Below are 12,336 nucleotides of genomic sequence, written 5' to 3' on the forward strand. Positions count from 1 at the left end.
AAAAGAAAAAAGTAGAAATGTGTTAATCAAACAAAACGTTGACAGGATTTTGATGCTGAAATCTATAAAATACTGGTGAAAGAAACCAAAGATCAGACAAATAAATAGACATACTACAGCCATTTATTGGAAGGCCTAACAGAAATGATGTCAAACGATTGCAAACTGATAGGCAGGCTTAATGCATTTTCCATCAAGATATTTTGTAGGCACAAACAAGATTTTTCTAAAACTTATATGGAAAGGCAAAAGGAATTAGAAGAGCTAAAATATCTGAAGAAGAATAAATTGGTTGGAATCACTCATTCAATTCAAAACTTCTAATAAGATAAAAAGTAATCAAGACTGATTTTGTGGAGTGAGACATACAGAACGATGGAACAAAACAGAGAACCCAGAAATAGCCCCACACAATTACTTGCAACTGAGTTTTGACAAAGGTACCAAGAAAACTGAATGAAGCAAGAATCTGGAAAAAATTACACCATATCAACTGATCTTCCATACTAGGAAAAAAAAAAATGAAAGAATCTCCACCAAAACTTCACACCTGTACAAATATTAGCTCAAAATTGGTCATAGCTTTAAACTTGAAATGTAAAACCATACTACTTTAAACTATAAGAGATTTAGAAAAGAAACCATAGGATAACATCCTCAGGATCTATCTATATATCTACCTAAGTTTTAACATATTTTGACTTTTAATTTTATTCTGCAGTATGCAATATTTCAGACTAAACTTGAGACTTAGTTATTCCTCATGTGAATGCTCTGATGTGGATTCTGTTGCAAAAAGTCTTGAAGAAATTTTAAATATTCGTTACTTTTGTAAGGCTTCTTTCCATTATGAATTCTTTGGTGAATCCTGAGGGGACACTGTTGCTTAAAGGCCTTTCCACATTCAGTAAATTTCCCTGGGCTTCCCTGGTGGCGCAGTGGTTGAGAGTCCGCCTGCCGATGCAGGGGACGTGGGTTCGTGCCCCGGTCCGGGAAGATCCCACATGCTGCGGAGCGGCTGGGCCCGTGAGCCATGGCCACTGGGCCTGCGCGTCTGGAGCCTGTGCTCCGCAACGGGAGAGGCCACAGCAGTGAGAGGCCCGCGTACCTAAAAAAAAAAAAAAAAAATTTCCCTGGTTTCTCTCAGGTATAAATCCTCTCATGACATCAAAGCCATGATGTTTAATAAAAAGCCTTCCCACATTCGTTACATTTGTAAAGCTGCTCTCCAGTAGGAATCTTGCGATGTTCTGTAGTTTTGATCTACAGATAAGAGCCTTTATACACACATTACATTCTCGCGGCTTCATCAAAGATGTATATTCTGATGTCTAGTGAGTTGCGAAGTCTGTACAAGTCCTCTGTCCTATATGTTACACTGATGTAATTTCTCTTTAGTGTGGACTCTCTGGTGTCAATCCATGCTTGAACTTGTGTTATTTTGCCACACTCGTTACATCGGTCAGGTTACTCTCTAGCATGAATTCTCCGATGACTGACGAGGCTTGAGTTCTGAGTGAAGGCCTTGCCACACTCACTGCATTGGTAAGGTTTCTCTCCAGTGTGGATTTTCTTATGTCTGTTGAAGTTTGAGCAATGAATAAAGGCCTTGCCGCACTCGTTACATGTGTAAGGTTTCTCTCCGGTATGAGTCCGGCGATGACTAGGAAGGCTTGAACTCTGACTGAAGACCTTGCCACACTCGTTACATTTGTACGGTTTCTCTCTGGTATGGGTGACCTGATGATAAGTAAGACTTGAATACACACCAAATGCTTTGCCGCACTCGTTGCATTTGTACGGCTTCTCCCCGGTATGAATTCTCCGATGACTGACGAGGCTTGAGTTCTGAGTGAAGACCTTGCCACACTCACTGCATTTGTAGGGTTTCTCTCCAGTGTGCATGACCTGATGTCGAGTGAGGTGGGAGCTCTGACTAAAGGCTTTGCCACATTTACTACATTTGTAAGGTTTCTCTCCAGTATGAATCCTGCGATGATTAGTAAGGCTTGAACTCTGACTGAAGACCTTGCCACACTCGTTACATTTGTACGGTTTCTCTCTGGTATGGACGACCTGATGATAAATAAGACTTGAATACACACTAAAGGCTTTGTCACACTCGCTACACCGGTAGGGTTTCTCTCCGGTATGAATTCTGCGATGACGTAGAAGGTGTGAACTGTAACTGAAGCCCTTACCACATTCCTCACACTTGTGATGCTTCCCTCTTGTGTGGATTCTTTGATGTCTAGTGAGATGTGAGCTCTGATTAAAGGCTTTGCCACATACATTACATTTGTAAGGCTTCACACCTGTGTGGATTACCTGATGGTTAGTGAGTTGTGAGCCATGATGAACTGCTTTGTCATACTCATCACATTTGTAAGGTTTTTCCCTAATGTATGCTTTCTGGTCTTCTGGGAGTAATGAAGAATGCCAGAAATCATTCCCATATTCATTAAAAATGTTGGTTTGGACACTCGGAAGAATTCTCTGAAGTACTGACAGTGAGGAACCACTGCTGTTACACTTCTCAACTTGATGATACTCATACAATGGCCCTTCAGTTGGAAACATCTGCAGTTCGGCCAGATGTGACTGAAAGCTTAGTCCGAGCCTGTTTTCAATAGGCTTGTCTCCTTCATCTCTTCTACCATGTTGATCTCTTCTACCAGTGAGATTTTTTTTATGGGTGACAGGCACTCCTCTGTAATTTCTTTTGTCACTTCTCCACTGGTACTCAAAGTCACGCTCATTTTTCTGGATTTCCCTATAGCCATAGTCCTCAGTCTCACAGCTTTCATGTCTTTCCAACAACACTGTTTGCAACACTTCCCCTGTATGACTGTTCTCTTTTGGTGCGGATTCCTCGATCACACATTTAAGAGAGGTATCTACAAGACATAAAGAATCGTATGTCTCCTATTAATTACAGTTTGAAAGAAATATTTCATATTGAAGAACATAATATTGTATCAGAAGTACTACATGTTTTGAACAGTTAAGAAATGTTGCAACCATGATCTTCAGTTTTTAGGAACACAAAGGGAATGAGATTCTTTCATAAAGAAAGGGTGGGATTTCCCTGGTGGCGCAGTGGTTACGAAGCCGTCTGCCAATGCAGGGGACACGGTTCGATCCCTGGTCCGGGAAGATCCCACATGCCACAGAGCAACTAAGCCCATGCACCACAACTACTGAGCCTGCATTCTAGAGCCCGCGAGACACAACTACCGAGCCCACGTGCCACAACTACTGAAGCCCACGTGCCTAGAGCCCATGCTCCACAACAAGAGAAGCCACCACAGTGAGAAGCCTGCGCACCGCAACGAATAGCCCCTGCTCACCGCAACTAGAGAAAGCCCACGTGCAGCAACGAAGACCCAATGCAGCCAAAAATGAATAAATTAGGAAAAAAAAAAAGAGAGAGAAAGGGTGATTACATGTATTTCAAATTAATTTTAGGGAAGCCTACTTTAAACGATCAATGGCTGAAACACCCATAGCGTACCCATGTTAGCCCTGAAAGAAGGGGTATTTTTGTACCATGACCCCAAAGCACACACCACTTCACAGAAAACGTATGGCGGTTTCAGATTTGAAGAGATAAAGATATTACACGTATTTACGGCATATCGATTGTGCACCGATAAACGCTAAAGCACGGCACTCTAATGGTAAATAAGCCATAATTTTAACTAATGAGTAATATAAATAAATGGCAGTTTAGAAGTGGAAATGAAGTTTAATAAAACAATGTTATAAAAATACAGTCATTCTCTGAATACCAGTTACAAAAGTCGTAGAACTATATTCACTCAGAATGGCCATTCTGCAACACTAACCAGGGATGTGAGTCAGTTATACTGCCTGATACCCACCGAAAAGCCATCGTCTATAAATCATAATGAAAATTAGCCAACAGTGATAAAACATGATGGAAAAGAATATGGAAAAGAATGTATATATGTCAGTCACTCTGCTGGACAGCAGTAATTAACACAACATTGTAAATCAACTATACTTCAATGAAAAAAAAAGAAAATTAGTAAATAAAACATTCTAGTAAGCTGTGATAAAACCAGGGTATAAGTAATAAGCAACCTCAATTATACGAAACTATTGTTTGTGAAATTCTCAACAAATCCTTCTGAAGACAAAAAAAAGCAAGGCTTCTGTTCCAGAACCAACACAAAATGAGAACTGAAATTTACGTTAAGACTACTGACTTTTTGAAAGAGAAAGACAAATACCAGGTGATATCACTCATATGTGGAATCTAAAATTCGGCACATGGGACTTCCCTGGCGGTCCAGTGGTTAGGACTCTGTGCTTTCACTGCTGAGGGTGAGGGTTCAGTCGCTGGTGGGGGAACTAAGATCCTGCAAGCCACACGGCAAAAAAAAGAAAAAAAGAAAAAAAAAGGCACAAAGGAAACAGAAACAGACTCACAGACATAGAGAACAGACATGTGGTTGCCAAGAGGGAGGGTGAGCAGGGGAGATATGGATTGGGAGTTTGGGATTAGCAGATGCAAACTACTATATACAGAATGAACAGACAACGAAGTCCTACTGTACAGCACAGGGAACTATATTCAATGTGGTGTGATAAATCATAATGGAAAAGAATATAAAAAAGGATGTATATATAGGTATAACTGAATTTGCTGTACAGCAGAAATTAACACAACACTGTAAATCAACTATACTTCAATTTTTTTTTTTTTTTTTTCGCCAAGCGGCTTGCGAGATCTTAGTTCCCCGACCAGGGATTGAACCTGGGCCCTCAGCACTGAGAGTGCAGAGTCCTAACCACTGGACCTTCAGGGAATTCCCAGCTGTACTTCAATTTTTTAAAAGTTCTTTAAAAAAGACACTGTTAAGGAAATGAAAACACCAGCTACAGACTAGGGGAAAATATGTGCACGATAGATATCTCACCATGGACTTGTGTCCACGTTATACAAAGAACTCTCAAAACTAAGCAAACAAACAATGTGTTTTGAAAAATAAGCAAGGGAACTATATTCAATAACCTGGGGTAAACCATAATGGAAAATGTAGTGGAATAACTGAGGACATGGAAAGGAGACGTGACCCGTGAGCCCCCTCTCGGCAAACCGAGGGCGGGCGAATAAGCCAGGACTGCAGGCGGTCCTGGATACTTTGGGCACTGATCCATGAAATGACCTCAGTATAATCAGAACACAAGGAAACGTCCTTGTGCTACTTTAGTATAATCAGAATGATGGGAACACAAGGAGATGTCCTTGTGTTGCTTATGGCCTCAAGGACGAAGCACGGCATGTCTTCAAGAAAGCCCATTGTTGCTTGTATAATAAGTAAAAGCATATGTTGCTGCTTTGGCATTTCTGGAATGTTAAGAAAACAAGTCTTAAGATGTAAACATAGATAATGCTTAAATAAAAGTCACCACAGCAGGACAGACGGCGCTGTATTGCCTGAGCGAGCAGCAGCCCTCTACTGCTGTGCTTCGGAACAATTCATCTCGTGTGATGAGCTTACTTTCGGCCCCGTCCTAAGAAAACTACAACAGAAAACAATGTGAAAAAGAATGTGCGCATATATATATATATATATAAAAAACTGAATCACTCCACTGAACAGCAGAAATTAACACACTGTAAATCAAGTACACTTCAATTAAAAAAAAGAGAATAAAAAAATGTTAATAAGCGTAGAGGCTAGGAAGTAGTGGGCATGTGGGCAGTGTGTGTACCTGCCAATCTGTGGGAAGATAAATGCATTCGGACACTTAAAATGTTGACTTGGGAAAAAAGAGAAACTGACTTAGCAAGTAGCATAATGTTGTCCCATTCTTAACTATAGGACATGGGGCAAAAAGGAAGAGATCTAAAAGGGAGGGAGTGCAGGGACTTCCCTGGCGGTCCAGCGGGTAAGAGTCTGTGCTCCCAATGCAGGGGGCCTGGGTTCGATCCCTGGTCAGGGAACTAGATCCCGCATGCATGCCGCAACTAAGGAGCCCACATGCCGCAACTGAGACCCGGCGCAGCCATCAATCAGTCAATCAGTGGGAGGGAGTACAATGATGAGGGAAGAAACCAGGTCTAGAAACACAGAGTAGCATAACTGCTGCCCGGGGCTGGGGGTTATGGAAATGGGGAAAGGTTGATAAAAGGGCACACAATTTCCGTCATAAGATGAATAAGGTCTGAACATTTCATGTAAAATGTGATGACTATAGTAGATAATACTATAAAACTGAGATGTGCTACGAGAGTAGAACTTAAGTGTTCTCCCCAAGAAAAAAGAAAAGTATGTGAGGTAACGTATGTTAATTAACTTGATGGGAATCCTTTCACAATGTATATGTATATCAAATCATCGCGCTGTACACTTTAAATATATCACAATTTTATTTGACAACTATACCTCAATAAAGCTAAACAAACAATTTCAAAAATTCCCCCACTGATTGTCTCCTTCTGAATGCACACAGCGTAGTATAATATGCAGACATCTAGCTCTCTTCCGAGAACTACTGGATCAAAAGCACAGGGGTCGAAAAGAGGGAACTGGATATTTTCACTTTGCCATAAGATTTTATGCATATTTAAGCTCTGGAATCACCCTTGATCATGAAATGGGAAGATCATATGAAGAAAGGACAAGTTCAAAGTCCTCATGCTACATTACGAAGCTTTTCATTTCTGAGTCAACAGGGCTTTGATCTCAGGCAGGCAATGTAGGGGTTCCCAAGAGGCACACAAGGGAAAATGCAAAGATACCCAAGGACAGGTCCCGACTTCTGGAGGGAAGTTATCCTCACCCAGGGAGAGCAGGTTCCCGTAGGTCTCCAACATCACGTCCCTGTACAAGGCCCTCTGAGCAGGGTCCAGGCATTCCCACTCCTCCTGAGAGAATTCTATGGCCACATCCTTGAAGGTCAACTGTTCCTGAAATGAAAACACATTTCAACAAGGGGCCATGAGGAGAATTCTTATTTTCACACAAAATGAGAAGAGGAGAGAGAGGGGAAAGGATGGATTGGACTGAAGGGAGTATTGTTACAGATCCACTTATGGTATTTTTGAGCAAGTTATGTGTCCCTAATTTTGGTTTATTACACTTTTCCATAAAAGGATGATAGCCTCTAAATCATGTGGACTTCCCATTTTTGTGGACAATACAAGAAACACACACACACAGTCAACACAGGATTATCTGTATAGAAATGTGAGATATGCTCCACACACCAAGTTATATTCAATGTCTAGAGGAACAAGAGCAGGAATGACATCTTCAAAGAAGACAACGTCTATAGTGGCTTTAAAGAAACGGTGATGACAGCAACAGTAATCTCAACAAGTGTTTGAACACTCCTCATGTGCTACGCATTCCTCTCAATACTTTGCAGGTACTAACTCGTATAATAACGTAATACCAAATTTAAAAATATCTGACCCAGCGATCCCACTACTGGGCATATACCCTGAGAAAACCATAATTCAAAAGGACATATGCACCCCAATGTTCACAGCAGCACTATTTACAATGGCCAGGACATGGAAGCAACCTAAATGTCCATCAACAGAGGAATGGATAAAGAAGATGTGGCACATATATACAATGGGATATTACTCAGCCATAAAAAGAAACGAGATTGGGTCACTTGTAGAGACATGGATGGACCTAGAGACTGTCATACAGCGCGAAGTAAGTCAGAAAGAGAAAAATAAGTATCATATATTAATGTATATATCTGGAATCTAGAAAAATGGTATAGATGATCTTATTTGCAAAGCAGAAATAGGGACACAGATGTAGAAAATAAATGTATGGATACCAAGGGGGAAAAGGGGGGGAGTGGGAGGAATTGGGAGATTGGGATTAACACATACACACTATTGATACTACTTATAAAATAGATAACTAATGAGAACACACTGTGTAGCACAGGAAACTCTACTTAATGCTCTGTGGTGACCTAAATGGGAAGGAAATCCAAGAAAGAGGGGATATATGTATACGTATAGCTGATTAATTTGCTGTACAGTAGAATCTAACACAACATGGTAAACCAACTCTACTCCAATAAAAATTAATTTAAAAAATTTTTTAAAAATTTGAAAAGAATCTAAAAAAGAGTGGATACATGTATAACCGATTCACTTTTCTACACACCTGAAAGTAACACAACATTGTAACACAATGTTAGAAAGTAACGCAACAAAACAGAAACAGACTCACAGACATAGAAAACAAACTTATGGTTACCAAAGTGGAAATGCGGTGTGGGGGTGGGGATAAATTAGGAGTTTGGGAGTAACATACACACACTACTGCATATAAAATAGATAGCCAACAAGGACCTACTGTACAGCACAGGGAACTTTACTCAACAGTCTGTGATAACCTATATGGGAAAAGAATCTGAAAAACAATGGCTATATGTATAACTGATTCACTTTGCTGCACACCTGAAACTAACACAACATTGTAAATCAACTATACTCCAATAAAAATTACTTTTAAAATATATAAATAAGTAAAATTTAAAAAAACATAATAAAAAGATCTGGTCAGGGGTGGGGAGGGATAAATTGGGAGTTTGGGATTGACAATACACACAGTGCTATGTTTAAAATAGATAACCAGGGACTGCCCTGGTGGCGCAGTGGTTGAGAATCCTCCTGCCAATGCAGGGGACATGGGTTCAAGCCCTGGTCCAGGAAGATCCCGCATATCGCGGAGCAACTAAGCCTGTGCACCACAACTACTGAGCCTGCGCTCTAGAGCCCGCGAGTCACAACTACTGAGCCCGCACGCCTAGAGCCCGTGCTCCGCAACAGGAGAGGCCACCACAATGAGAAGCCCGCGCATCGCAACGAAGAGTAGCCCCCACTCGCCGCAACTAGAGAAAAGCCCATGCGCAGCAACAAAGACCCAACGCAGCCAAAAATAAATAAATACATAAATTTTAAAAAATAAAATAAAATAGATAACCAACAAGAACCTACTGTATAGCACAAGCGACCCTGCCCAATACTCTGTAATTACCTAAATGGGAAAAGAATTTGAAAAAGAACAGAGACCTGTGTATGTATAACTGAATCACTTTGTTGTACACCTGAAACTAACACAACATTGTTAATCAACTATACTCCAATACAAAATTTAACAATTAAAAAAAAAAAAAAAGATCTGGTCCCTTCCATCTTAAGGCAGAGACAGCTGTGTCACAGACATTCTAAGAAATTTGCCTCAGGTCAAACTGCTAAAGATGGTAGAACAAACATATAAACCCAGGTGTTTAGATTCTGAATTTAAACGTAAAGAATTTAAGTCATATAAAAGCATCAAAGGTACACTGACAGAGGGTTCCCTGAAGAAACTTGAAACAAGTTCAAGGCTAACAACCTAGAATTACATAAAATGTCATCATGCAGACATGCACACACACGCACATACATGTTACTCTTTTTATAACTATTTAACTCATTAATGTCATAGTGTAGAAAAAATTTAATGCAATGAAAAATACTTATGATATAATTTCAACAACTAAATAATATATAACTTATTTATAATTTTTTTGGCCGCGCCATGCAGCTTGTGGGATCTTAGTTCCCCGACCAGGGACTGAACCTGTGCCCCCTGCAGTGGAAGCGTGGAGTCTTAACCACTGGACCGCCAGGGAATTCCCAAACCTAACCTATTCAGAAATAATGATATGTATTTTATAAAAACCATGGGCTTGAGCATCCATGCACTCATGCACACACATATACACACTTAAATTTACTGAAATAAGAGTTGTCTCTTGATGACCACAATGGAGCTTCTTCAAGCTCCACGTCACTGGGTCATCATGAGACAGAATCTAAGTGGAGATGACAGGCCCTGAGGGAAGGCCCCGGATGGCTATGAATGTACAGGTGTCAGGCAGGATACTTCAGAGTCAGACAAGATCAGTGAGTCCAAAGAAGGGCATTTCAGGAAGGACAGACAGAAGAAACAACTGAGAATATGACTTTACCTGAGAAAGAGCCATTCCAGACTCTTCTTTCTTTCCTCTTCCTCCTCTTCAGGGCTTCTTCCTTAGGCAATATGAGTCTTTCAAGTCGACCCTGAAAGTGGAAAAGATGCTGTTTAACGCTTGCAATCAACACACCCCCTTCCTGAGTCACCACCACACACACAGGGAAGCCCTCAGCATGTGGAACAGACGGTCCTCTGCTGCCCACTGTCCCAGGAGGGGCTCAGGACAGTAAACTCCCACACAGAGACCAACACAGGAGTTTCCCCACCCTTTCCTTCAGATCTCGCTCCCCTCCTGGTGAGGCCCTCACGTACCCAGCAGCAGCGGGCACCTCAGCTGGACCCGACGATCCCCTGCAGGTCACAGACCAGCCCTGATCCATCCCCACGCAGAGCAGAATCCCCTTGCCTCTCCCAGGGGCTAATCTCAGCCTCAGAAAGGGAAGATACAGAGCCCTGGTGCTCAGTGCAGGACACAGATCAGAATCATTGGGGGCACTTTAAAACATTTCTGGGGCTATGCCCCACCCAACTAAATTTGACGAAGACTCTTTGATGGGGGAGGGGTACAAAACACGTATCTGCAAAATGCCTCATCCGTCTAACGTGAAGCCGGGAGGCAAGCCGGGCCCGTCTCCCACCTTCTTTCTGTCTCTTTTCGACCCGTGGTGAATTGCTGTCACCAGGACCCAGCCGTGGAAGGGGATGGGGCAGAAGAAAACACGTCAAGCAAGTGTCATGGACCAGAGGTGCGGGTGAGGGTGTGGCTGGCATGTTAAATGGGAGGGGGCTGGTCAGAGAAGGCTCCACTCAGACGCTGACATTAGACCAAAGACCTGGGGGAGGAAGCATGTTTGCCACCTGCGTCTCCTGAGTCCGATAGTTCTAGGCAGAGAGACACCCCCGTGAGGGCCCTGAGAGTACAAACTTCATCCCTGGAGAGGGAAAGAGGGCTGGGTGGCTGCAGCAGGGTGAGGAGGTGGGCGGGAGGGGAGGTCAGAGAGGCACCGGGGGAAGCTGATGACGAAGGGCCTTGGTCTCCAAGCATTTTTCTCCCATCTCTCAAAAGAATTTTAGAAACTATGTATTGTTTCTCTCACTTTAAGTAAACACCTAATATTTCTTTTATCTTACACATTAAAACACTTACAAATAATGTAATGCATTTACAATGCCGAGATATTCACAGGGTCGCCCTTAACTGAGATGTGGAGGACGGCAGGCGGAACAGGGCTGGGGGAGGTCAAGACCAGTTTTGGACAAATTAAGGTGGAGATTCCTGTTAAATGTCCCCAGCAGAGATGTCGAGGAGACAGCTGGACACAGGATTGAGGGTTTAAGGCAGAAGTCTGGATGGAGAGGATAAACTGCGAGACATGTAGGTGGTATTGAAAGCCATATGATGAGATGATGAGGAAAGGCAGCGGGTATAGACAGAGAAGAGGTTCCAGGACTCAGCCTTGGGATGCAACCACATTCAGAGACCAGGGAGGTCAGGAATTCAGCAGAGGGAGCTAAGAAGCGAACAGGGAGGGGAGAAGAAAATAAAACAAATAGGTAGATAGGCTTATAAAGGTTAGTGGGACGTCCTCAAAACCATGGAAAGAAAGTGTTTCAAGGAAGAGGGAGTGAGGACCTGTGCCCCCTGCTGCTGACAGGAAAAGCAAATGTGCGCAGGAAGTTAAATACTGGACTTAGAAACGAGGTCATGCACTGCTGGTGGGAATGTAAATTGGTGCAGCTACCATAGAAAACAGTACCGAGGTTTCTCAAAAACTAAAAATAGAGTTGTCATATGACCCAGCAATCCCACTTCTGGGCATATATCCAGACAAAACCACAGGTCAAAAAGATCCATGCACCCCTATGTTTACAGCAGTATTATTCACAGTAAGCAAGACATGAAAGCAACCTAAGTGTTCACTGACAGATGAATGGATAAAGAAGATGTGGTGTGTACGGACACACACACACACACACACAATGGAATACTACCCAGCCATAAAAAAGAAGGAAATAATGCCATTTGCAGTAACAGGGATGGACCTAGAGATTGTCATGCTGAGTGAAGTAAGTCAGAGAAAGACAACATATGATATCACTTATATGTGGAATCTAAAATATGACACAAGGGGCTTCCCTGGTGGGGCAGTGATTAAGAATCCACATGAAACACCCAATGCAGCCAAAAATAAATAAAACAAATAATTTATAAATAAATAAATAAATAAAATATGACACAAACTTACCTACAAAACAGAAACAGAATCATGGACACGGAGAACAGACTGGTGATTGCCAAGGGGAA

At 42.0% G+C, this 12,336-nt stretch overlaps 1 protein-coding gene and 1 non-coding gene across 2 annotated transcripts; both read right to left on the reverse strand.

Annotated features, from left to right (window-relative positions):
- Positions 1-105: 105 nt before the first annotated feature.
- On the reverse strand, positions 106-12,336 carry LOC112415431 (zinc finger protein 160-like). The gene is made up of 4 exons (XM_024768435.1): positions 12,278-12,336; positions 10,027-10,117; positions 6,817-6,943; positions 106-2,897 (listed from the first exon to the last, which is right to left on the reverse strand). The coding sequence occupies exons 2-4, from the start codon at positions 10,039-10,041 to the stop codon at positions 1,468-1,470; spliced, it is 1,572 nt and encodes a 523-aa protein (XP_024624203.1). The 5' UTR covers positions 10,042-10,117; positions 12,278-12,336; the 3' UTR covers positions 106-1,467.
- On the reverse strand, positions 4,763-4,835 carry TRNAE-CUC (transfer RNA glutamic acid (anticodon CUC)). Its single transcript has one exon. It is a non-coding gene; the product is annotated as a tRNA-Glu (tRNA).

This window comes from Neophocaena asiaeorientalis, unplaced genomic scaffold (assembly GCF_003031525.2).
Source record: "Neophocaena asiaeorientalis asiaeorientalis breed wild unplaced genomic scaffold, Neophocaena_asiaeorientalis_V1.1 scaffold629, whole genome shotgun sequence".
Taxonomy (NCBI): domain Eukaryota; kingdom Metazoa; phylum Chordata; class Mammalia; order Artiodactyla; family Phocoenidae; genus Neophocaena; species Neophocaena asiaeorientalis.

Bases quoted from the DNA above. Each gene is read 5' to 3' on its own strand.
- LOC112415431 (XM_024768435.1), bottom strand. The intron at 2,898-6,816 runs GTGAGGATAACT...TATGTCTTGTAG, and splicing joins CGGGAACCTGCTCTCCCTGG to ATACCTCTCTTAAATGTGTG.